At 45.7% G+C, this 26,234-nt stretch overlaps 1 protein-coding gene across 1 annotated transcript in view; it reads right to left on the minus strand.

The window, feature by feature from the left end:
• Window positions 1–26,234, minus strand: part of Dock5 (dedicator of cytokinesis 5) — a 191,216-nt gene that overhangs the window by 34,136 nt on the left and 130,846 nt on the right. Inside the window, exons 23-34 of the mRNA XM_006992034.4 lie at window positions 23,834–23,945; window positions 22,920–22,990; window positions 22,293–22,399; window positions 19,795–19,931; window positions 17,327–17,422; window positions 13,510–13,608; window positions 9,862–9,956; window positions 8,078–8,156; window positions 6,270–6,370; window positions 2,977–3,035; window positions 2,317–2,471; window positions 1,271–1,356 (exon numbers count right to left, since the gene is read on the minus strand). Of these exons, the coding sequence (XP_006992096.1) occupies window positions 1,271–1,356; window positions 2,317–2,471; window positions 2,977–3,035; window positions 6,270–6,370; window positions 8,078–8,156; window positions 9,862–9,956; window positions 13,510–13,608; window positions 17,327–17,422; window positions 19,795–19,931; window positions 22,293–22,399; window positions 22,920–22,990; window positions 23,834–23,945 (1,197 nt within the window). The remainder of the gene's footprint in view (window positions 1–1,270; window positions 1,357–2,316; window positions 2,472–2,976; window positions 3,036–6,269; window positions 6,371–8,077; window positions 8,157–9,861; window positions 9,957–13,509; window positions 13,609–17,326; window positions 17,423–19,794; window positions 19,932–22,292; window positions 22,400–22,919; window positions 22,991–23,833; window positions 23,946–26,234) is intronic.

Here is a 26,234-nt window from a genome sequence, read left to right on the forward strand (position 1 = left end):
CAAGTTCCTTCACTGGCTGCGCCACGTGGACCACCTGCATTCAAACTTTTAAAAGTGTGAATTCTGCAAGGGACCCTACGTTGACCCGCTGCCTCACTGAATTCTAACAATAAGACTGAAAAGTAGACGCCACTCTTACAGACAGGAGTTGGATGGGGTGGGGAAGTTGGTTGCGCCTGTCAGGATGACTCACTGCCTCCAAAGACAAGATCTGAGAATGTGGTGGAAAGGGGATTTGTACTTAATGAGTCCCAGTATCCACAGACTTTAGCCACACCACACACCTCTGTGCACAGCATGAAAAGGCTGAGTGTGTAGAGGCTGGGTAGGGGGGGCAGGACATGAAGGGACAAAGCGGGCTCAGATGAAGGAACGATGTCTTTATAGAGTGCCGACCAAGCTAGCTGAGAAACAGCAGCTCTGTTCTCAGAGTTCTTTGATGGGATGCAAGGTATTTTTAAGCACAAAATCAACCTGGACTTCCCTTAAACAGTTGCTTTGAAGCCGCAATTAGAGGTGCCCCACTTTTGCTCAAGTTCATAATTAAGACACTGGGCAGGATGCCGCTGCTGTGTGTCTCCTCCCCTCACCCATCTGTGGTGGTATTCTAATTGTACTGAAATGTGATTTTGATTGTATGTTAATAAATAAAGTTGCCCGGGGGGGTCAGAGCTATTAGAGCCATAGACAGAGTGTGGCGGCGGCGGCGGCGGCGGCGGCGGCGGCGGCGGCGGCGCACGCCTTTAATCCCAGCACTTGGTAGAAGAGCTAGGTAGATCTCTGTGTGTTCAGGGATACAGCCAGCATTGGAGACATACGCCTTTAAGACCTAGGGGGCTATATATACAGACAGTGACGAGGCAGTCATGCGTTTGGCAGAAACCAATGAGAATGTAGAACAAAAGACTATGAAAAGACTTACACACAGGAAATAGCTCTCTTTTGGGAAGCAAAGACCACCGCAGGAGGAAGGGTGAGATTTTAGCTCTGAGCTCTGACCTCTTGGCTTTCTCTTTTACATTGGTTCTGTGTTTCTTATTTAATAAGACAGTTGATTACATCTACACCCATCTGCTGTGTTCTTCGGGGCCAGGCTGGTTGGAAAACACAAGCATGGACTCACACGGGGTAAACACTATCAGCTGTGTGTATTCCATCCACACCACCGAGGACCACTTGGTGACGGGGTGATTCTGAGTCTGCCACCGGTGGCTAGGCAGGCAGCAGAAGCTCTGCCCGCTGGCCTAAGGTGCTGCTCTGAGATACTCACAGCTTTTCCAGAAGAACCTTGTACTGTTCATCTCCTCGGCCCCCTTCCACTTCCTGATCCAGCTTTGTGATCAACTCGTTCTCAAACTGCAAGACAGAATTTCACAAGAGGATGTCAGATCCCGAAGAATACATGGGAGACAGTGGCCAGTCTTTCTAGATCTGGCTCAATGCCTTTCCAATTTCGAATTGTTTCCAAGTTGGCTCTATCTGGGATCAGCTAGGGAAAAGCCTCTCGGTAGGTCTCTAAACGTATAAAAGAGGAAGAGTCTCCCCAAGAGTGGGCAGTTGGATGTAAAGAGATATACGCTTTGCCTACTATTGCTCCTCCTGGTGAGTGCATCTACCCTGCTGCTGCCATCGCTATCTTTGCTGCAAACAGGATCTAGTTTCTTTGGCTTTCCAACATGGACTGAAGACTGGATGCTCACCAGGAATGCTCCGGCCTTCAGCTTTAAATCAAGACTGCTGAGACATCCAGCGCATGGGCTGAGCAGCTATGGGCTCTCAGCTTCTCCATTGTGCAGACAGCCATTGTGGGATGACCCAGACTGTACTGCGTAAGCCAGTATAAAAAAAAATGTGCTTTGTAATCTGTTTTCAGCGTATCCGTTCTGTTCGTCTTGAGAACCCTGACCAATGCAGTGCATGGTTAATAAAGGGGGGTCTAGAGGAAGGACCAGCAAACTAAAGCTCTCAGAGGTGGGCAGTGGTGAATGGGAGCTGGACCCACAGCATCCTTCCTTGGGCTGGCCTACACAGTTTACACCTTCAGTCCTGGGCTGGAGCATGGCAGGACTGATGGACCAGGCTAACGATTCATCTTCTTGAGACAGTGCTAACTTAAAAAAAAAGGCATGGAGTGCAGAGACTTCTTCCAGCCTCTGGGCCAGAAGACCCAACCATGCATCTCATTCTTTTACACAATGAAATACAAAAATATAAGTTGTAAAATGCAGTTTTCAATCAAGCTGATGCCTCTCCGTTTAGAGATGGTAAATCAAGTTAACTGTTCCACGGCACTAAGAGCAGAGGCTGCCTTCTTACCATATGGAAGTTGCCGTGGCCACTCAAGTTGAACTCACACTGCATCATATCAAAGAAAATGGGGATTGTGGCCTTACGGAGCTCCACTTCAGGGGTCAGGGTGACTTCCAGAATGGGACCCACCATGGATGGGATGAATTTGATTTTGTGAGGCCCTGAGATGAAAGCAAATGAGGAGAGATTAGAAGACTGTATCACCGTGAGTCCCACCTTAACAATCTTCCTCCACGGGGCCCATAAGAGAAGAAAAAGTTCGTGTGGACACACCATGTCCACCAAGGGACGATGGCTGAGTGCTGTTCTCTGATTGTCTGTGACTGGCATGGTGATAGGGCTCACTGTCACTGTCCCAGGAGAGACCCCATGGAACCCACAAATCTACTTTTGTGCACACATACAAATCTCAGGGTTCTATAAATTAAAACAAGAATTCATTATGGGTGCGTGTTTTTAATGCAACCCGTATGGAGAAATCTTTACTTTAGAACAACAGCAACAAAAAAAGAAAGAAAGAAAGAAAGAAAGAAAGGAAGGAAGGAAGGAAGGAAGGAAGGAAGGAAGGAAGGAAGGAAGGAAGGAAGGAAAGAAGGAAGGAAGGAAGGAAGGAAGGAAGAAAAATTGAGAATTCATGGAAGGGCCTATTCAAAGTCAGACACTCACCCAGATTATACCACATGTCCCGGATCCTAAAGCCAATTTCCTTTCTCATGTCCCCATATCTAGGAAGAAGATCATAAGCAAAGGATTTGCAGTAGAACTGAGCAGCATGAAATAGTCACCCCTCGGCATGGCAGGAGCTAGTTCTAAGCTCCCCAGACCCCTGAATCCGTTCAAGTCTCTTACACAGAATGGTTTATGACAGCGGTTCTCAGCTTCCTAATGCTGAGACCCTTGAATACAGCCCCTCATGTTGTAGTGACCGACCGTAAAATTATTTTTGTTGCTACTTCATAACTGTAATTTCACTACTGTTGTGAATCATAATGTAAATATCTGATAAGCAGGATATCTGATATGCGACTCCTGTGAAAAGGGTCATTTGATCCCGAAAAGGGTCATGACCCACCAGCTGAGAACCTTTGGCTTAGGGATTGTGCACGTAAGCTATGCACAGCTTCGCCTACACTTTAGATGATCCCTTAGATGACTCAGAGTATCTAATACAAAAGACTGGGGACGTTGCTTAATGGTAGAATATTCACTTACTACGTGCAAGGCCTTGAGGTAGATCCCCAGCACCACCAAAAAGAGACAATGGGTAACTACCAGTTGACTCATGAACTCACAGCCACTGTGACTGTGTCCACGAGACATGCACAAGATGAAGGCAGCCCAAGTGCCAGCACAGATGGCGGAAGGGGATCCCCACCAAGTCCCAACCCTGGCTGAAGGGCTGATGGTTACTGGGGGAGGGAGTGTGTCAGTTGTCTCCAGGGATTTAACCCTGAGTGGATGGAAGGATGACCATTTTCCAGTAGAGGGCCTACACCCATCCACACACCAAGAGTACTAAGTGGGCTCTGGAGGGTTTTATGAAAAAAAAAAAAAAAGCACATGAAGTTGGGTGGGAATAGTGTATTGTAGGGGTACATGGGAGAATTGGAAGTGAGAGAGTGGGGGTGGATTTGGACAAAACACATTGTGTGTGTGTGTGTGTGTGTGTGTGTGTAATTCTCCAAGCTAAAAAAAGAAGGAAAATACCTAATGCCACATAAATGTTATATAAATATGTGTTATATCAATTCGCTGGAAATAATAACAAGAAAGACGTCTGTATACGTTATGTAAGGTGTCATTTCCCCTCAGGTATTTCGGCCTGTTTGAGTGGTGGAGGCGGCGTTTGCTGCTCTGGAAGGGCAAGCACACAATGAAGGGGTAAAAACCAGAATAGTCCCCATCCCTCTGGGTCTCAGGGGAGGCTGGGGCTCTGTAAGAGATAAGGTCGGCACCCAGAGAAGCTGCAATAGAGAGCTGAGCCATGTGGAGGACACGGGGCTTTTGGAACAGGAGGGACCGAATACAAATGCTGAGAGAGAGCTGAGAAATCCTCAACTGGCCAATGGGGAAGGGAAGAGCAAGAGAGGCTCTGGTCTCCACGACGCAGAGACAGCTGAGTGAGGATCTAAATGAGGTGTGAGATCGATGAGACGCCATGACTGATGCCTTGGCTAAGGTAAGTCCTCACAGAATCCTCTTCACAGATCTCAGGTGGGCAGGTCTAGACCTTGCATTCTCAGCAGGGACAATGGAACACAGACAAGGTTTAAAAACTAGTTTTGTGGTGTAGTGGTACCACTGGAGGGACTGAGGCAGGAGGATGGGGAATGTTAGGCCAGCTTGGGCCATATAGCAAGATCCTGTGTAGTGGGCAGCTCTTAAAGGGTAGGTATTGCAAGTGCTTCTGGGAAACTAACAGAGGCCACACGTGGTTCTACAATCCCCTCTCTATATAATTCCCCACATGCTAGCGAATCTCCTAAATATTATTTTCTTCAAGTTCTTCACTGGAAATATCTTCAGAAGCCAGGTTTTTTTTTCAATTTTTTAAAAAATTCTCTCACCATTATATCTGAATAAAAATCCTTAACTTAATTTCATTATTAATATCAGGTAAGCCTACATGATCAAAATCTGAAACCCAGAGTCAACAAACAATATCTATGTCTACTTATTAACAAACGGTAGCTTGATTTCTTCTAAAAACATGCATGAAGAAAGATCCTGAATCACACCTCAGTAATTGTAATATGTCGGTTTTACTTCTCAAATCTTATTTCTGCTCATATGTACACATGTTTTTACATGGGCTACGTTCATAGTCTATTTTTCCTTGACAAGAGCCAGTATCAGTCCTAACTAGAATTATTTTTAAAAGAAAGCCTTGTATTCTTTTAAAATTCATAGAATTGCTGTTACCAAGGCTAGCCTTGAACCCCTGATCTTCTCTCTTGTCTTCCCTTTCTGAGTGTTGGGGTTACAGGCTTGCACCACCGCGCCCAGCTCTCCAGCACCCCTTGGCACTCTCTGTCTCTGTTCCTCTCTCCCCCTCTCCCCCTTCCCCCTTACTTGCCCCCTTCTGTGTTTGTTTCTGATTTGTAACCAATTATCTTTATTTGTAGCTGCTTAACCCAATTCGAATCTTCCTTCAAAGAGGTTCTATCGCTACCAAAGATGTTTTAAAACATGGGATTGATCAAAGGATCCTCCTTAAAAATAAGCATCTCTCATTACTTACCCATTAGGGAAATCTACAAAACAGGCCATACATTGTATCTTTTAAAATTAGAGTCTCCCAATCTTAATCCTCAGTTATCAGTCTTGGTAGGGAGAAACCACAGGCTGAGGAATGTTAAATAATTTGCCTAGTTTCCCACATATCACAGCAAATAGAAAATGGGCTAAAATTTCAATAAATAAATTCAGACTACTTTCCAATGACAGCCTTTGAGCTTCCAGGTTCTCAACGAACTCTCAGACCTGACAGAATGCCATGAAATGTGTGACCAAACTTCTTGTCATTCCTGAATATAATTGCATTTTGAATTCCAAGCCATGAATCTAGAGGATAGTTTTAGGTTATATTTGGGTTTTCCTATTTCTGCTTTGCAAAGAGTAAGGAGGCACTATGCCTGCAATTTTGGTAAACTGACAGCAGGTGGCAGGAGATCCCCAGCAAGGGTACCTCACCAGGCACAGGCAGGAGATCCCCAGCAAGGGTACCTCACCAGGCACAGACTCCAGCAATAGCATGGGGTGACTGAGGAGGGGATTGAAATACATTAATAAAAACAATATGAATCTGGAGGAATTTCAAGTCAGGTGAGTGATAACACATAAAATCCACATCACCAACATGGGCAAGTCCCTGTCATTTCTATGACAACATAATATTGTTGAACATAAACACACGGATCACCTTCCCCATGGTCACCAAATCTTTAAAGGACACTTACTTTTTCACAATTTTGTTGCGCTTGGCTTCTGAGAAAGTCTCGAGCTGGAGGGACTCATGGGTGAGAAAAGCTACAGCCAAATGGAAGTAATTGTTCCAGAGCTTTGCAGGATGCATCAGGTGGGCAGGACAAAAAAGAAAATAACACCCGTGAGGATCCAGATAAAACACCCACATGTGGGAGAGTCGCGCTGTGAAAAACCCAAACAAAACCCACAGGACTTCTTGTTCCTTCTGGGGTTTCAATTATTCACCACTAAAAGTCTTGAGGCTTAATATTAACCTTTAAAAAAAACAAGCCAAACTTTACATTTTTCTTTACCCTGGGGGCATGGGAGAAGTTCTGCCAAGAAATGTACCTATTTATAGCAGGTGGCTTGGCAATATGTATCAAAAGCCCTCCAGCTCTGCCAGACTTTTGAACTAGTAAATACTTTCCTGATTTTTTTTCCTAACAAAGTAACTGTGGCTAGTTAAAAACATTTCAACCAAAGGAGGTCCTCACAGCTATTCAATGTAACAGAAAATAGAAACAATCGGAACTCCCTAAGAAGAACTTAGTTCCTGTATCACAGGCCAGAGGTGTAATGGACCATATTCAGCCATTAAAAATATTGTGAAAATGTTTAACATCATTGGAAAAAAAAGTCTTAAATTGTGGAAAAAGTAAAGAAAGTAGACAAATGGATCATTAAAGAATTACAGGGTTCATCTATATTTTGGTTTGTATATTATTGTACAAGTTACACACACACACAATGCTACACATCCTCCTCTGGTTATGACTCTCCCGCTTAGAGGTCAAGATGAAAAACAAAAAAGCACGTGACAAGAAAAGGATATCACCAAGAAAATGTTTCCTGAACTTAACCCCCCTAAACAGCTGGGCCATGATGTACTTTCAGCAGGGACTGGGATACTGCTGTACCCAGTTTGGGTGCACACACAAATATGTGTCACATGAAGAACTAAATGAAGACGAAGCTACCAGATACCTGGGTTTGTTTTTATTTCTGCAGATAGGGTCTCGTTATAGCCCTGGCTGACCTGGAACTCACTAAGTAGACCATGCTGGTCTTGGACTCACAGAGACCCATCTGCCTCTGCCTTCTGAGAGCTGGAGATGAAGGTGTGCACCACCACACCCATTACCTGCTTTGCAGGGATTCACGCACCAGTCACAGTGTGCCTATGAACCTGCTTATGTGCACATTCAGGCCTGTGTGGACAGAATCAGCACAAAACCTTGACCCTGAAGGCGAGGGTGAGAGCAGCCCCCTGATCCACAGCTTTGCTTCCTGGAGTTTCGGGACCCTTGGTCTTCTGTGGTCCCGAAACCATCAACATTTCACTCCTCGTTCACATGAACTCGAAGTGTCCTGCAGTAATTGCTCTATTTTGCTGTTCATTGTTGGTGTTAATCTCATACGATGGGGCAGAGGCATAAATTAAACATCCCCTAGGTCTGCATGCATCGGAACACAGTAAGGAGAGGGCTCAGCCCTGAAGATTCAGGCTTCCACGCGTGCTCCCGGACTGAATCTCTGAGGATCCGAGACCACACTGCATCTGTATTTTCAGTTAGCTATACTTTCTATGACAGTATTGCTCACACTTCCTTTTATGTGTGTTACTTTTTTTTGTGCAATGAAAACCAAACCATTTTATTGTTTTTGTAATGTGTGCTTTGGGAAACTGGCAGACCCCTGAAAACCCTTTCTGACAGGGATGAAATCTGAAATGCCACTTTTTCTGCCGGCACAGCCTCTTGCTATGACCAAAGGCCTTCCAGATGGATGGGGGGCCTACCTGGAGCTCGAAGCTTGCCTGGTCCATGAAGCTTTTTGTGAGAACTTCAGCAAACTGATTGATGGCCCGGAGGAAAACTCTGGGGAGGAAAGAACAGATGAAGAAGGCAACCCTGTACCTCTGGAGAGGTTTCCCTACCTACTCTGGCCACAGAACCAATATTCCGGGGCTTGGCTGCGAAAGTCAGTATAACCTAACGGTGTCCTTAGAGGCCATCCACAGAGCACACTCTACAGAAAGAGGCAGACAAACTCAGTCTCTCCAAAACAAGCCTGTAAGAGCATGGGGGTTATAGCATAAGCTAACTGAGGATGGAGGAGAGACTGCAAGTCCAGGCTCTTTGCCACCAGAGCAGGTGGTTTATACCCTGCTATGACACTTACCTTCACAGGTAAGGTCACATTCTCACGAAATTGTCCTCAAATCTGTTATCTAATTGGGAAGGGACTTTCTATCAGGATCATGGAGAGTTGACGATGCTTATATTGATATGGCTTATGTGGCTCATTAGCAACATTCTAAAGCTATAATATACTGTAATACAAATATATATATATGTATACGTATATATATATATATTCAGTTCATCTCATGTCTATCTGACAAGCATCTGTTGCTAGGTAGCAATTCTAAGGTGCTGACACAGGTGCCAGGCTCAAAACCTGACTCCTGGTCTAAGAAGATTCCAGCACAGTACTGGGTACCCTTCTTAAGACCTCTAGCTGTGTTCCAACAGAGAACATGAAAAAGAATTCTATGCTAGAGTTTCAAAGAGATACCGGAAACCAGAAGGAAGAAAAGATCAATGGACATTTCTGAAAGACTGGGTACTGGAATGGAGTCCAGTCCAGGAACGGAGTCGTGTGAGGAGAATTCTGAGTGCTTGTGAGAACACTACAAGAAAACAAGACAGGGGTCTTGTGACCTCAGTTTCTTCAAAACACATGTTTTGAAGAACTGTTTTCGTGGAACGTGTTTTCATGCTCCTCCCAGGTGTAGCTGATAGGAATGAGTTTATTTCAGATTATTCATTACAACTGGCTATTGTTATTTGTTTATATGTCTCTGTGGAAAAATACGATTTTGCCACATGTGGCTTGTCTTTGTGATGGTATACACCTTGAACTCATGAAAACTTTATCCATGGGACCTTTCTTAACTCTCAGAGTATAAACTGTCTGAGGCTCTGAAAAAAAAAAAATGGCATGAGACTTTAGTCTGCCTCACTTATAGGCTCCATTCTCCTAGGTCCACAGCCTCTAGAGCAGTGACAGCTGGGGACAGAGGTTTCCAGTGGAGGTGATGTTTCAGAAGGACCACGTGAACAGAAGAGTGGCTGACTTCCAGAGACAGTGGACAAGGCATGACATGCAGAGCAGAGGTGTGAGGCAGAGAACACGTTCAGGAACCAGAAGTCTGGTTGGCGTACAAGTCACGTGCTCATGGAGGATGTGGCTGGAAAGGCAGGCAGGACCTTGAACACTAGGATGACCTTGAACACCAGGATGAGGGGTTCACATGAAGCCACTGAGAGGGCAGGCAGAGCTGTTGGCCATTGGGGATTAACATGAGGATGGTGAGGACACCAACCCAGGCCAGCAGAGACAGCAAATAAGGAGAAATCGGTAGCCCAGTGAAAGGGAGTTTCCAAGCACACACATCAGGGTCAGGAAGCTGGGCAGATGCCGGCTTACAGGCTTGAAGCAGAACAACCCTTGGAGTATGTACAGCAGACCAGTACATTCAAGGTCAAATGCCTCCAGAATGGCCATGGGCTCTCTCACCTGCTCTGCGTCATATTCATGACCATCCAGTCTTTGGCATACACATTCTTTCCAATCAGATCCTTAAACATAATGAAGGTTTCCATGAGGAAGTCCTGTGGAGAACAGTGGAGGAATGGTTTGGAAAACAGGCTCATCATGGTCTTTCTTTCAGCAAGTGGACAGAAAACATGTTGATGGTCTCATAGTTGTGGCCTTCCCCGTAAAGTTGCTATGGGCAATGCATTCTAATACATAACTGTTGGGCAATTTGATTTAGCTTCTGTTTTTGTATCATGAGACAAAATGTAATCTAAAGCGGCCTCCTGCCTCAGTCTCCCAAGTATTGTGATGACTGGTGGTCAACAGCACCCCTGGCCTATGATTTGATTTTTTTGTTTATTTGTTTCATAGCAGGAGTCTGTAAGAAAAACAGGGATACAATGTTATTCTTATTTTACAAATGGTTTCACAAGGCTGAGAAAAACTAAATGGCCACAGAAAGCATCAGTGGGAGACACTGACCCCACGTTTACAATCCTCATCCATTTGGTCCTCTGCTGTGTGCTGTCTGAATAGATCTCTTAAACTTAAAAAGTAGTTAACCATAGTTTTAATAAAACCCTTTTTATTTCATATGGACGGATGTTTTCCATGCATGTATTATCTGTATATCACATGTTTGCCTGGTATCCATGAAGGCCAAAAGCTGGTGTCAGATCCCTTAGAACTCGACTTAGAGATAGTTGTGTGCTGCCCTGTGGATGCTGGAAATCAAACCTGGGTCTGCTGTAAGACCAGTCATTGCCATCTCTCCAGCCCCAAGTCATCAAGTTTTTACAGCTCTCGGTTCAACTCTTCCTGACTAGTTAGGACAGAGGAAATGTGCCACACAAACAGGACGGCTAGAATCTTGCAGAAAGGCTGCATCCACGTGGCTTGTGAGAACCGCAGTGAGGAATAACATGCATGTACAGAGCAAGGGCAGCAGAAATGGTGAGGCTCGTCCAGAGGATGTGAGCAAAAAGCAACTCAGAAATAGAACAGGCAGGCTAAAAAAACAAAACCTAAAAGGTTTTGAAGCCATTTTTACTGCTTAGTTAAATTTAGACTTTTTCCACTGGGATTGCTGAAAAGAAAAGTCTAGTTGTTTGCTTCTCAGACTCTGTGCATACAGTCCCATGAGAAAAGGGACATGGTATAGTGCTAGGAACACGGAGGGACAGGGTACCACCCCTGGCATCTGTCTATCAGTTTATCTACCTACCTACTTACCTATCATTTATCTCTCTCTCTCTACACACACACACACACACACACACATGTATATGTATATGTATATATACATATATATATATCATCAATTTTGAGACAGAGACTCATGTAACCCAGACTGATATTGAACCAGGCTATGTAGCACAGGATAACCTTGAACTGTGGATCCAAACAGTCTGCCTGTGAACTCAGAATGTCCCTACTTCACCTGCTTTCCAAAGGAAATTACAAACAAAAGAAAAAGAAAAAAAAAATCACTAGGGTATGTTCATACAGCCCGCAATGCTGTGGAATGGTCTGTATGTCAAATTGCTCTGATTGGTCAATAAATAAAACAGATTGGTCAGTGGCCAGGCAGGAAGTATAGGCGGGACTAATAGAAAGGAGAAAAGAAAGAACAGGAAGGCGGAAGGAGACAATGCCAGCTGCCACCATGACAAGCAGCATGGGAAGCCACGTGGCAGGGTACAGATTTATGGAAATGGATTAATTTAAGCTATAAGAACAGGTAGCAAGAAGCCTGCCACGGCCATACAGTTTGTAAGCAATATGAGTCTCTGTGTTTACTTGGTCAGGTCTGAGGAGCTGTGGGACTGGCGGGTGATAGAGATTTGTCCTGACTGTGGGCAAGGCAGGAAAATTCTAGCTACACCACAAGAATGAAACTATTGTTACAAATAGTTACTCTTAGCTGGGCAGTGGTGGCCCACACTGTTAGTCCCACTCGGGAGACCGAGGCAGGTGGATCTCTGTGAGTTCGAGGCCAGCCTGGTCTCCAAAGTGAGTTCCAAGAAAGGTGCAAAGCTACACAGAGAAACCCTGTCTCGAAAAAACCAACCAACCAAACAAAAAACTCACAAATAGTTACTCTTCATAGGCTTTGACCCCAAGCACAGTACAAGGTGAGGCATTTCCATGCATGGATTCAGTCAGTGCTCACATTAATCCTCCATGTAGACAGGATCTTATGGATGAGGTAACCAGCTCAGCAAGATTAAGTAGCTTGTTTCAAATTTCACAGAAGAGCTCATCAGAATGGTCACAGTTCGAACATGTGTTATCTGCTACACCATCTGCCCTAAAGGACAGCACATAGCTGCTTCAGCGGCCTATACCACCCCCGTCCTCGGACTGCATTCTCTTGCATCGGGTCACTGTAGACACAGCCACATATGGCTGACTCCTGAACCACGCTGCTTCAACTTGAGCTCTCCGCTTAAGCCACGTGGACCAACACTATGAAGGCCGGTGTTGGGCTAACAATGATAAATTCCTCCCATTTTCTTCTTTTATCTATACCATGTGGACACTGCAGAAAGGAGGATGGGGTGTGTGTGTGTGTGAAGAACTGTATCCATCTTGGCATGCCAGTCACACATGCTCAATATGGTGAGGGTGGAAAGCAGAAAAATCCAGACCAGTGGTTCTCAACCTTCCTAGTGCTGCGACCCTTTAATACAGCTCCTCATGTTGTGGTGCCCCCCCAACCATGAAATTATTTCATTTCTACTTCATAACTGTAATTTTGCTACTGTAATGAATTGTAATATAAATATCTGATACACAGGATATCTGGTATGTGAGCCACAAAGGGGGTCACGATCTACAGGTTGAGAACCTCTGATCTAGAGCATAAGGAAGAGTGAGCTACACATGGGTGGCTGGAACCATCAGAGCATCACTTTGCTAATCCAGCCCATGCCTAGCCCACATCAGAGAATGTCTTTACCAACAGATTAATTCCACTAAGGTCTCCCTGGAGACCTTAGATGCATGCTTATAGAAACTATGGAAACAACTTTTCTTTTTAAAGCAACAGGAAATCACTTCCAAACGCTGTGAGGGGCAGAGGGGCAAGCTCTGCTTACTTCCTCCTGAAAGAGACGGCTAACCACACTCTGAGGAACCAGTACACTCAGCCTCGGAGATTCCATGCATGGTACCAGGAACCAACACCTCCTCTTAAATGAGATACAAACTTTTTAGAGCAAAAAGATGTCCTAAGTGTTTCAGAAGAAGGGCCCACACTAAGTCCACACGTGATGGTCATTTAGTACGGCTGTGGAACTCTTGTTTAAATTCTATCAAGTTGAAGTAAGCATCAACTCCCTCTTGTGCCCTCCATGGACAGCTATTCACACTGTAGTGGTCAGGAAGGGAGCCTTGAACTCATGATGCTCAGCCTGAGTTACTGGTAATTAAATGTAAGAAAGTTTCAGAGGGCTCTAGCGGTGCTCAGGAGATGAGGCGGGAAGATCATGAGTTTGAGGCTGGTCTGGGCTACTAGACAAGAATTGTCTTAAAAAACAAAACAAAACAAAAAACAAAAACAAACAAACAAACAAAAAAAACCATCCACTTTAGCATTGCCGAGGCCCAGAGCAGATGACTTACAATGATGTCGTGTCTGGTTTTGAAGGTGCTGATGTAGTGGCTGTAGTGGCTGTCCTCCATCTGTCGTAAGATGGCGATCATGCAAGCCACGAAGCTGCCCTGCAAGGAGAGAAACTGAGTCAAGGCTCCTGATGAAGACAGACTTTGGGCATCATAGATTGGGGGTTTTCTACCCATTGCACTCTACAAAGACACCTGGAACTGGAAACACTACTTCCAAAGGTCTAAAGGCATGTATGTGTTTTGCAATTTGGCTCCAAGCACATCCTAGTGTGAGTTAGGAAACCGGAGCTCTAGGCATCCCGCCAAACAGCCATGACTTCTGGATTCCTCTAGGTGTAGGGGCATTAAGATCTCAACTAGGTTGCCAGTTAAGATAAACTAGTTTTTGGGTTCTGAGCCCATGGTTGGGGCAGAGCTGAGGAGCTCTTGGGACAATGTCTGGCGTACACAGATAGGTCAAATCTGAAGTGGGATGGCGGGGGAGAGTGGAGAGAAACAGCAGGTGCCAGATGAGCAGCTGTCAGGGGACATCTGAAATGTTGGGGTAGTTTTAATTTCTGGAGCATTTTACGTTTGGGGGTTTAGGGGTTGAAGATGCACAATCCGTAAAATCTATGCAAATAGTCCAAAATACCCAAAACTCCAAATTTTGAAATCCCTTAGTCCCAATTATTTCTGACAAGGGATATTTAATCTGCAGCAATTCTGAGGAGGAGGATGGGGTGAGGAGGACAGGAACCCTAGCATACCATTGCTCTGATTCTAAATCCCTCTGGACAGTTACATCTGTGAACCACATGGGACTCTGCACCCTACTCCAAGAAAGGAGACAAAGGACTCCACAATGACTGTCATGCCTCCTTGCAAGGTCCGAGCTGCATACTCAGGGTGTTCTTCCCTCAGCTACACATGTTTTTCCACAGATCTTATTTTCTAGCCAGAGGGGAAAATGTACTGCCCCCCTGTACTCATGTAAATACAAAAGACACACATATTTAAATGAATTTAGCACACACAGAGATGATGAAATACTGCCATGCTTAGGAGGGAAGGAGACACCACCCGTACACTCTCTCTGAATGTCCATCTTAGATGCTTTACTTAAAATGCCTATTTTTCCTAACCAAAAGGCAATGTAAACTGACTGTATTAAGCTCTGGACATACTTTACAAATCATTATATACTCTACATTTACACAACAGTCAAACGCTATTTGTGTCTCTGGGCTCTTGCCTACTCTGGATTTTGGATTTAATTTCACTTTTGTCTAATTTGCATTTCTTTTGTTCTGAATTAAATATTCTGTCCATATGGTTTCGGCTATTTTATTTTCCTTTTGTTTTTTCATTCGTAGTCTTTTTTATTGTTGTTTTTTGAGAAAGGGTTGCTGGTAGCCCAGGCTCACCTCCAATGAATTCCCTATGTAACAGAGGATGATCTTGAACTCTAGCTCCCCCTTCCCGCCTCCCCAGTGCTGGGCTACAGTTGCTTATAGCCATGCTTGGTTCAATGGGTACTGGGGATCAAACCCAGGACCACATGAACACATGCAGGAATCCTCCCAGGTGAGCTCCACTCCATCCCACGTGTTCACATTCTTTACTGATTTAACTAAAACATTGTCTTCTTATTGGCTTACAGTAGTCTTTATATACTAAGTCTATTAGTGACTTTCCACATGTGGTGTATGACCTTGACTTCACAAACCTATTTTCAAATATAGAGGTTACATTTTTAATCAGGAAAAAAAATCTAGTTTTTCTTCTTTTTTAATATTTGGAAACTCAAGAATCCTTTTCTTATAGGATCAGGTACAGATCCATTTATGTTTTATTCAGGCTGCTCTAGCATTTAATTTTTCACATAGAATTTTTCATTTCATTTGACATTTATCTTGAAGGTATAGCATCAAATGAAAGACAAATATTTTTTTTCCAAACTATTCATTTGCTTTTCAAACTATATTAATTCGAAAATCTTCAGTTTCTTTACAGAAAGGTAAGGGCCTTATCATAGCATTAAAATTCTACCTGTAAGTTCTTTGGTTCTGTCTTACTTAGGAATTGATACACACAAAGACACCTACATATAAACAAACACAAATGTATACACACACACACACACACATGTAAAAATACACACATGCAGAGACATACACATATACACACATTCAATTGCAGGAGTCTAATCTGATTTTAATTATTATTTTACAATGTGACAGGTTATGATTTACACTTGAATGTTCATTTATATGCATCTCATTTATTTTCATGCTCATGTTTGTGTGACTCAGTGGATGAGAATTTCCCTTTAAATATCTAAACCTCTGGTACCACTGGACAGGAAGGCCACCAAACACACTTATTTCTAAACCACCTAGTCAGTAAAGAGCTCATTAGTTCATTGGCTTCTCGCCCAACTTTACCGGGTTTCAAAGAAATGCTGGTCATTTCAGCTAAATGTGACAATTATGTATGACTAGTCAAACATCATTCTGGACACTGAGATGTATTCATGAACACACCTCACTGCCTAGACGGCCTGTTAGTTTCAAGTGTTCTCCAAAAACCCCTTTACCTGGGGCAGGCTGGCCACACCCCCAGCTCTGCGCCAGGGGACAGACAACTAGCACACAGGAAAGGTTGTTGAAAACCTTATGTCCTTGGGCTGCTGGGCTGGCTCAGCAAGCAGAGGTGCTTGCTGCCAAGCCTGATGGCCTCAGTTCGATCCCCGGGACCCACTTCATGGAAGGAGAGAAATGATGCCTGAAAGTTGTTCTCTGACCTCCATACACACATCATGGCACACGTATGCATTCTTACATACACACACACACACACACACACACACACACACACTAAACAAACGAATGAATGAATGGATGGATGGATGGATGAATGAATGAATGAATGTAATGAATGTAATTCTAAAGAGAACGTTGTGCCCTTGAGAACAGCTATAGGAAGTACCTGCAGAGGGAATGAGAAGCCAAGAGCTCAGCCATGGAGAGAAAGCTCAATCTCTTGGAGAGCTCCAGGCCGACTGCCTCAATTTCACCAGCTAATTGCGGCTAGATGGTTGGGGGTCTCCTATTGGAGGGTCCCTTTGCTTGCGCTCACTGGGAGCACTCCAGCAGCCTCTGCTACTTGCTATTTAGTCTAAATCAGTCAAGCATTCAAAAGTCCAAACTGCGGCTCTCTAGGTCCTTCTTTGGACCACACAGAACAATCTTCTAATTAAATCTAACCTCAGCTTTTGGTGTAATCGATAGAAGTTTTTGCACTTTAATCATGACGCCACTTAGCTTCTCATCATTATTCTGGCCTCAATTTTACCCTTTACTGACAATTATTTAGGCAAAGTGGATAGGGCACCGGCCTTTCTGAAAACACACTGATCACAATTTTTTTTTTGGGGGGGGGGTTTGAGAAAGGGCTTCTCCTTGTAGCTTTGGAGTCTGTCCTGGAACTCGCTTTGTAGACCAGGTTGGCCTCAAACTCACAGAGATCCACCTGGCTCTGCCTCCCAAGTGCTGGAATTAAAGGCATGCGCCACCACTGCCTGGCACTGATGACAAATTCTTAATGACGGCTGCTTTTTTCCGTCGAACTAAAAGGGCCTGGTGGCTGCTTTTCCTGAAGGAAATCCAATCCAACCTGGGGCAGAAAGCTTGTGTAGAAGCTGAGATATGTTTAGAACTCAGAACTATGATATGGTATTGGGGGGGGGGGCTGTAACATGGGTTCAGTGCTGAGCCAATGGTGGAACAGAGTGAGACCTTGTGCCTGCAGTGTGGGCTACCAGGAGACTCACAATGTGAGGAGACTGTCGGCTCATCCCAATCACAGTCCGGTTGATCCTTCTCAACAGCCTCTCCATGATCAGCTGTACGTGTGCTGAAGTGGGGCCCTGCAGGAGAAACACAGCTGTGACTTCATTCCCAGCTAAGGATGCAGAGCAGATGAGGGGTACCCTGGACAGTCAGGCACATGCATGGGAAGTGAAAGAAAATGCTGCTTCTGTGGAGGGGCAAAAAAACAAAAACTAAACAAAGAGAAGCCCCCCAAAACAAACTCAAGGTCAGGTGTCTGTTGTGCAATAAATGTTGGTGACTCCTTCTCATTACAAGTATTAAAGCCCTAACACCCTATAATATCAGAGGACGTCTGGGAGGTCATTAAAGTCACGAGAGTGGGGCCTTGATCTGACAGAATTAGTGCCCTTATTAGAAGAGACTCTGGGTTTGGGGGGGGGTATACATTTACTTTATACTCTCGGCCCATCGTTTCATGTATTCATGGACTAGAGACCACAACAGCACACAGGGAGAGGGTGGCCATCCTCAAGCCTTGAGGAGTGTCCTCAGCAGAGTTCAATCACACTGACACCCTGACCTCAGACTTTCAGCTTCTAGAACTTCCAGGAACTAAACTTCTGTTAAGGCTCCCAACGCCATGGTGTGTTACAGAAGACTAGGCATCATCCCTCTAGAACTTAATGTTCTAACAGTCACTTGTGACTCTGAGCCATTGGACCACTTCCCTGATCTCTAGTTTTCATCACAGTGAATGGAGGAAGGTAGCAGTGCTCTTATTGGACTCAACTGTACTAACACAAGAGAGCGCTGAATACATGTGCATGCTCTAATTCCTTCCCTTCCCGTAGTTGACATCAGGGCATCCATTTTTACTTTGTCAATGGTATCAATTCCAGTTTCTTGGTTAGGGGTGGGAGCCCATAGTCCACTTAGCCCTCTCTGTGCCAGGACCCTGCCTGGCTTGACCCTGTGGGCAGGCCTTGTATGAGCTGCCACGGTAAGAGTCACTTTTTAAAAAACGCTATGTATACGACATGACTGGTCACATGTTCTTTATCTGCTACTAAGTTCTTGGTTAGGAACCAAATTCCCGGTCACGGGACTACTGGAAAACCGTTTTCAACTTTACAATGTGGTTTCTGCAGGTATGTGCAAGGATAAAGGAGGAAGGATTATCTATCATGAATAAATACCAAATGAACTGTACAAACAGTATGTGAACTCCTGGGGCCCAAGGACATGGAAAAGACAAACATAGGGCTTAATCAGAGAAAACAAAAGTATGTTCACATGCTTCTGGGGCCAAGGCTGGCATAGCAGAAATGCAAAACCACCCACAGGACTGACAAGCTGGGATAAGGTGGGCGACCGAGCCACGGATGACCTAGTCAAGTGAAGACCGAGTTGGCCATGAGATAAAGCATGAGTATCTTTTGTGTCCTTGGGTAGAGTTGAATCTAAAGACTGCTAAGAATCACAGGCCAAAAAGCACATGTGGTCTCTGCCCTGTGGGAACCCCTGCCCCCTGCAACCGTCACGGGGAACACAGCCTGCCATTTAGAGTGAGATTCTTTTTCTTCAGTACCATCAGTGCGCAAGAGAACACACCCTGTTAAGTTTCCCAGCATCTCCAATGGGGCCTGAACATAGCACACAGGAAATCCAGGCAGGGCCAGCTCCCGTTTTTTTTTTTTTTTTTTTCAAGAGGTGGGGGTGGGGTGGTCACAGAGAACACCAAAAGTATCAACCTGTGCATACGTGGGGGGCGGGGTGTGCCTGTGCGTGTGGAGACCATTGCCTTTGTCTTTCCCACTGCCTTCTTTGCTAAGTTAGGGTCTCCCACTGGGCTTACAGATCACTCTTTTGCCAAAACTGGCTGACTAGGGAGCCCCTGAGGTATACCTGCCTGTCTGTACATGACAGTGCTGGGGTCACACATACGTATGTGCAACCATGTTCAGATTTTACCTGTGTGCTGGGAAACCTAAATTCAGGTCCCCATGCTTACATAGCAAGCTCTTGACTCACCGAGCCATCTTCCCAGCCCATGAAGAAGACTCTTTGTTTGTTTGTTTGGAGATGGAGTCTTACCAAAGTAACCCTGTCTGGCCTGGAACTCACTAGGTAGATCAATCTGGCCTCGACCTCAGAGAGCTGCCTACCTTTGCCTCTTGAGTGCTGGGATTAAAGTGTGCACCTCCATGCCTGACCAACTTAAAGAGTCCATAACAGCACTGCCAATGACCTCAGTGGTAAGCCAACCAGGAAAATGCCCCACTAAGTTATTTGATTGTATCGGACCCTAAAGTGAGGTCCGGCGTGTTTAGTCCACTCTGAAAAGGACACAGCTTGCTCTAGCACCTTAGTGCTCCTGCATTGCCTGAGAGGAGGAAGGCCACGGAGTTTCCTGTTGGGGGCAAAGGGACCGGCAGAGCCTCGGGCCATAGAGGATGACTGGACTCACCACATCCTTCCTGTCCAGCACCTCTAGTATGTTGCTTAGAAGCTGTGAGCTCGCCTCATGGTCGGGTTTGCTCGAGTGATCGTCCAGCTGGCCACTGAGCTGGTCTGTCAGTAGCGGAAGCAGCACCTCCCTGCACTCTGAAGAAGAACAGAAATAGGCTCACGGAGCATGGCTACCCCCAGACCCACTGGCTCCCTCTGCAATCATACACGTCTCCGACCCCCCTGCAGCCAGCCCAGCCAGCAGAGCACATGGACTTCGTTCAGCATGAAGCTTCAATCTTGTCCCTGGAGTTCATAGTTTAAGAAACTCCCACCGAAGGCAGATGTGAGCACGGACCACACTCTTTCTTTTTTCAGTGCTGGGGATTGATGGGAGGGACTCTCCCTCTAAGGCTGCTGCGATGGACGCTTAAGCCTTAACAGTGAGTGAATTATATAACAATTTCTCGTGTGTGTGTGTGTGTGTGTGTGTGTGTGTGTGTGTGTGTGCGCGTGCGTGCGTGCGCGCTTGCTTGCTTGCTTGCTTGCTTGCTTGCTTGAGTTCATGTGTACCAAATGCATGCAGGAGCCCATGGAGGCTAGAAGAATGCATCATATCTCCTAGAGATGGAGTTAGAGATGGTCATGAGTTGCCATGTAGGTACTGGGAATTGAACCTGGGTTCTCCACAAAAGCAGCAAGTGCTCCTAACTGCTTAGCCATCTCCTCAGCCTACCCACTCCCCATTTCTAACTCTTTTAAAATTTTTTATTTTTTGATATTTGGTGCTAGGGACTGAAGCCACGGCTTCCCACATGCTAGGCACATGCTCTACACCATCAACCCCTCCAGTGTGGTCTTTTGGGTTTTGTTTTAAGGCCAACATGAGCATGAAGTCACAGGAAATAGAGAAAAACAAAGACAGCCATGTTCTCAGAAATGCGTGCACTCGACAAAGACAATTAACTATCAAATTCCTGTGAACACGGGCTTCCCTGTACGTCACATGCACATTCTGTGTACGTCTCTGTGGACGTGCGGTCTATGGAGAGTGTCACTTCCTATGCCTTTGTCCTGGAATCTCCACCAGGATGGTACTTTATTAGGATGACTCCAGGCTCTCCAGACACTATAAAAGTGACTGTCACAGTGGTTCTACTGCCTCCAATGAGACCAGTCTAACTGGAGACTGACGAGATGGCTCCTGGATTTGATCCCCACAACACACATAACAAAAGAAGACTTGGATAAGTTCCTCTGATCTCTATGTATGCATGGCAGTATGCATGTGCATGCATGTATACACACACAAACACACACATACATACACACATACTACCACCACCAACAACAACAAATAAAATGTAAAAAAAAAAGAAAAGAACTATTCAGCTGGGTGTGGTGGTGCATGCGTACAATCCTAGGTAGACAGGAAGAGCTAGGGTCTGAGGTCAGCCTGCACTGCAGGGAGAAAACTGTTTCAGTGAAAAGGGAAAGAAACAACAGTAACTATCAGAGATAGTACACTAGGCTGGAGAGTTGGCTCAGCAGTTAGAGAGCACTCGCTGCTTTTCCAGAGGATCTGAGTCTGGTTCCCAGCACCTACACCAGGAGGCTCACAACCACCTGTCACTCCAGCTCCAGGGGATCAGGCACCTCTTCTGGCCTCCTTGGGTACTTGCATGCATGCACACACACACACACACACACACACACACACACACACACACACACACACACACACAGAGAGAGAGAGAGAGAGAGAGAGAGAGAGAGAGAGAGAGAGAGAGAATAAAAAGGAAAGATTAAACCAACTTCAGCCACAAACTGCTTTCCCAAGAGGTCCTTAAAACCCAGCAAAATGGGCTAGTAGTGGTGGCACACACCACTCAGGAGGTAGAGGCAGGTGGATCTCTGAGTTCAAGGCCAGCCTGGTCTACAGAGTGAGTTCCAGGACAGCCAGGACTATACAGAGAAACCCTGTCTCAAAAAAACAAAAATAAATAAACACACACACACACACACACACACACACACACATAAAGTAGAAAGAACCAGCAACCTGCCAAGGGTACTGCTGTTATCAAACTCCAATTAAATAGAACAAGGCAACAAAACACAGGCTGGTGAGCACTGCCTATCACAGACGTCAGCCTGGCCTGGGGGAACCTGGGGGATCTCCTTCCTGCTCATCTTAACAGTTCATTTGTAAAATTTCATTTGATAAGCTTATTTGTTGATGCTTTTTTTTTCAGCCTTTTGTCTTTTGTGAATACAATAAATATCACAGAGATGCAAACACACTGTTATATTCAATTTAAAGAGAGGCGTCACTTGTTAAAAATCAACTAATCTAATCTGAGCGAGACCAACCAGAGAATAAAGGAGTAAGTACCAAACATAGCAATGCTTGCCGTAATTCCACAGTAAACCACTCTGGCACACATGTGGAAGTGGAAGGCTTCGGACATCTTCTTCCCCAAATGCTACAGGTTCCGAGGGAGGAGACTTCCTTACCTGCCTCCTGAAAAAGGCTGCTCTCCACTATCTTGGTCATGCAGTTAAGCTTTTGCCGGACCAACTGGTTGTCGGGAATGCTCTGAATGAACTTGCAGAAAAGCACGCTGGAAGAGAAGTCGCAGGGTCAGCGTGCTCACTTGGCCAAGCAAAAGACATCCTCAGGCACATCTCCACTCCGAGAGCTGAGCAGGAGAGGTGACCCCGAAAACTCATGGATGACCTAAGACTTGATTTGAGAGTGTCTCTGGGAACATTCCTGTCCCCAGAGGGTTCTCCCTTAGGACCGACTTTGCCCTTGAGAGCCTAGCACACCCACACTCACCATCACTTCCACCTCAATTCTCAGCTACTGTAAAATGCCATTTCTAGCAACCTCCTCTCTAAGAGCCACCGTACTTTGCCTTCCTAGGCTCCTTTCTTTTGCATAGCTTCTTTTTCCCATGGAGAGTGCAAGTCTCTCCACGGGGCCCGCTTTGTGCATTCTTTTCTCTCTTCCACAGAAATGAGCACCAACAGGTGCTCCCTGAACACTTGTTAGAACAAAGTGTGTGTAGCAGCCAGCCTCTGCCCAGCATTGGGCTGCCGCTGTTAGTTTCCAGATACAAATAGTTTTCTGCTACTCACCTGAGCTCCATGGGATCGAACACCAGTTTGACGTCATTGATTATGCTAGGAAGGTACTTTAAAGCTGCCCCCTGTAAGAAGCACGAAGTCAGTCAGTGCCGAGGAAGTTAAAAATGGAATACACTGCTGCATCCCAGGAGGAGAGGGCAAGACTTGGGGTTTAAACTGGGAACTGGAAGCAGGTGCCCTTGCCATGAGAAGCTGGTATTGTTAAGAATGAACTCCCCCAAGCTTCCTTCTGAAAATGCAGGAGGCCCAGGCCCTGGTCTTCATTCCTGAAAGGCCATGTGTATTTACAGCACTTTTTTTTTTTTTTGGAGGTAATTCAAGTTTGTCCCACCAGGTCACCATGGAAGGCAAGGAAGGAATAGTAACATTCAAACTGGAGCCCTCAAGGATTACATGCTTCACAGTTTGTAAAAGCTGCTGCTGCTGGTGGTGGTGACTCTGCACTTCTGGAAGGAGGTGGGCGGGGTGGGTGGGGGTGGGGGAAGAGGCGGTGACAGAGAAGATAAACTGCCACCTGTGACAGCCAGGGGGATCAGTTGGCTAAAATCAAGGGATCAAGCAGGACTTAGAGCAGCCACTCAAGCGGAGTCTAAAAGGGAAGCCTGTCTTTGGTGAGCTGACATTTGAAGATGCAAATGCATATAAAAGTTAAAATGTAGACCTATTTACTTTGAATGTGTGCTTGCTTTTGGGCAATGCTGTGGCTAGAACCCAGGGCCTCATGCCTGCCAGGCAAGCAACCTCACAGCCACAGCCTCACCCCACTTCTCCCCTACTTCTGCCTGTTCTACTGTGCTTCTCCAGCTCTCCATGAGCACACTTCACTTCCCCCCTCCCACCACGTCACATCTTCAGGAGGGGTCTTCCGGGGGGGGGGGGGTCACCCACAAGGTCGCCAGGCTGACCTTGATCTTGACGGCTTCTTCTAGAGGCCTGTCCATGAGCGTGTTGAAGGCAAGAAACAACTGGCGGATCGAGTTGTTGAATTCATCTCCATCTTCACTCTGACCATAAAATCTAATAAGGAAGAGAATTTACAGCAGACTTGTGGTCTCAAAAAACAACACTAGAGGTCAGTGCCTTGCTGGTCACCATATCTAAATTGTGCAGAGACAGCTCACAGGGGCACCCCAGGACTGTTTTTAATGGGACCGAAAGGACCGAAAGTCAGCCCAACAGGCTGAAAAGACATCAAGAGACCCCGAAAAGAGCAAAGCAGTCATCTGAAGGTGAAGTCCTAACCCACGGTCTAGAGCTGGCTAACCAGGACTGCTGGCTGTTGCTGAACAGAGGGCCCCAACCCGGAGAAGCATTTGGCTCTGGGCCCCAACCTGGAGAAGCATTTGGCTGTGGCAGTTTGTGGGCACTGCTGGTAGGAAAGAAAATAGCAGCAAGTCACTGTGCAGAGGTAGCAGGTGAGTGGACACAGCTGCCTTCCTCGGCTCATGAGCAAGAACAGGGGGTGTAGGCCCCCAGAGCAGATTCCGCTGGTATCTAAATCATCAGCTTTGCACACTCTCTTCCAGATTCCCCCCTCTTCCCTTCCTCTCCACTGTCCCATGCCTTCGAGCCTTGCGCTGAGCTGAAGCCACAGGTACTGTGGAGAAGCTCCCCCAACCTAGCCTACAAACCCCAGTTGTTGTAAGCTTCCTCCACTGTACGTCCCTGACGGCTGCTGCCCTGCTCTACCACGCCTTGAACATCGTTGACGAGGATGTGCCTTGATTAAAGTATTCTGCTTGTCTTCCTAAGACAGACGCCATCAACTCAGAAGTGGGTTGTTTTCCCGAAGTACATACTAGAAGGTCTCTGGCTAGCTTCCCCAAACATAGACATCCCAAAGAGCAGAACTTGTACACCGTCATTGATGGCAACTCCACCAAGTGTTCAAGGGGAGGTTTGACAGATCCAGAATATATGAACACACTTAAGCACAGGTATACACGTATACATATACATATACATATATATATATTTATGTTGGTCTCCTCCACTCACCAGAACACACTGACTGATCTCTTTCTAAAAACCCAAAATCTAAAAACTCTCCAAAACTTTTATGAGTGCTAACATGAAGCCATGAGTAGAAACTTCCCTATCTGACCTCACATGAGGGGTCAGTAAAAATGTACATGCAATAGAAATTATGTGAAACCACCTTGAGGCTGTGTGCATGAGATATAGGGGAAACTGAAGAACTTTGTGTTTGGATTCCAGCCCCACCCCTAAGATACCTTATTATATGTCTCCAAATATTCCAAAATCCTTCCAAAACTGGAAACCTGTAACTGCTTCTAGTACTTAACATCCTGGTTAAGGAATATAGTAACCAAGGAATGTGAACTCCTTGGGGAATGTTATTAAGCCAAGTGATAATTCATAGTTTTCGACACACTCATTGAAAGACTTAGAAAAGAACTTGGGGTGGAGAGATGGTTTAGTAGGTAAGATCACTTGCTGTGTGAGGATGAGGACCTGCCTGAGTTCAGATCTCCAGCGCTCATGTAATAAGCCAGGCTTGGCCACATGAGCTTGTAACTCCACCACTGGGGGCTGGGGGTCGGGCAGAGTCAGGAGGATCACTATTGGCTCAAAAACCAGTGAGCTCCAGGCTCAGTAAGATTCTATCTTAAGGGAATATGGCAGAAGTGATAGAGGATCACTCAGTGTCCTCTGGCTTCTGTATGTCTGACCTGGTTGCACATGCCTGTACAAACACATGTACCACATACACACACAAACAAAAAGAAAAGACCTCTAAGTTAATCCCAAAGCAGCCCAAAATCAACCGAGGGAACACGCTTCATTTTTCTGCTTAGCTCTCAACAGTTCTTGTTTGAGCAAATGCCATCACTGCCCAGCCCAACCTCAAGGTTGTCTAGGGCCTTTCCCTTTCTACTGCTGCTCCATGAAGTCCTACAACAGCCAATCAGCAATTCCTCCTGAATGAACACCCCACCCCCGCTCCACTTGCAGAGCCTCAGTGTCTCACCCTTGAGCAGCCTATCAGTGGTGACTCACTTTCATTCTCAGCCTTGCAGAGTCCACGTGCTACCCAGGAAGTGAGATGATTATTGAAAAGCCAGAGTTTAGTATCTCATTAATCAAACTCTCCTAGTGCGGCCTCCGCCCTTGGATTAGACCCAAGCTCCTGGCTTGTCACAAGACCTGTCTATCTAAGGCCATCGTCACCAATCAAGACTTCTAGAGCAAGCTGCACATTGAGCCATTTACACTCATGAGTCCCGGATGCAGAAGGACCTCCTATGGACCTTCTCCAGCGGTCTCCTTATCCACCTCTACCTT

The sequence above is a fragment of the Peromyscus maniculatus genome, chromosome 9 (assembly GCF_049852395.1).
Source record: "Peromyscus maniculatus bairdii isolate BWxNUB_F1_BW_parent chromosome 9, HU_Pman_BW_mat_3.1, whole genome shotgun sequence".
Classification (NCBI taxonomy): domain Eukaryota; kingdom Metazoa; phylum Chordata; class Mammalia; order Rodentia; family Cricetidae; genus Peromyscus; species Peromyscus maniculatus.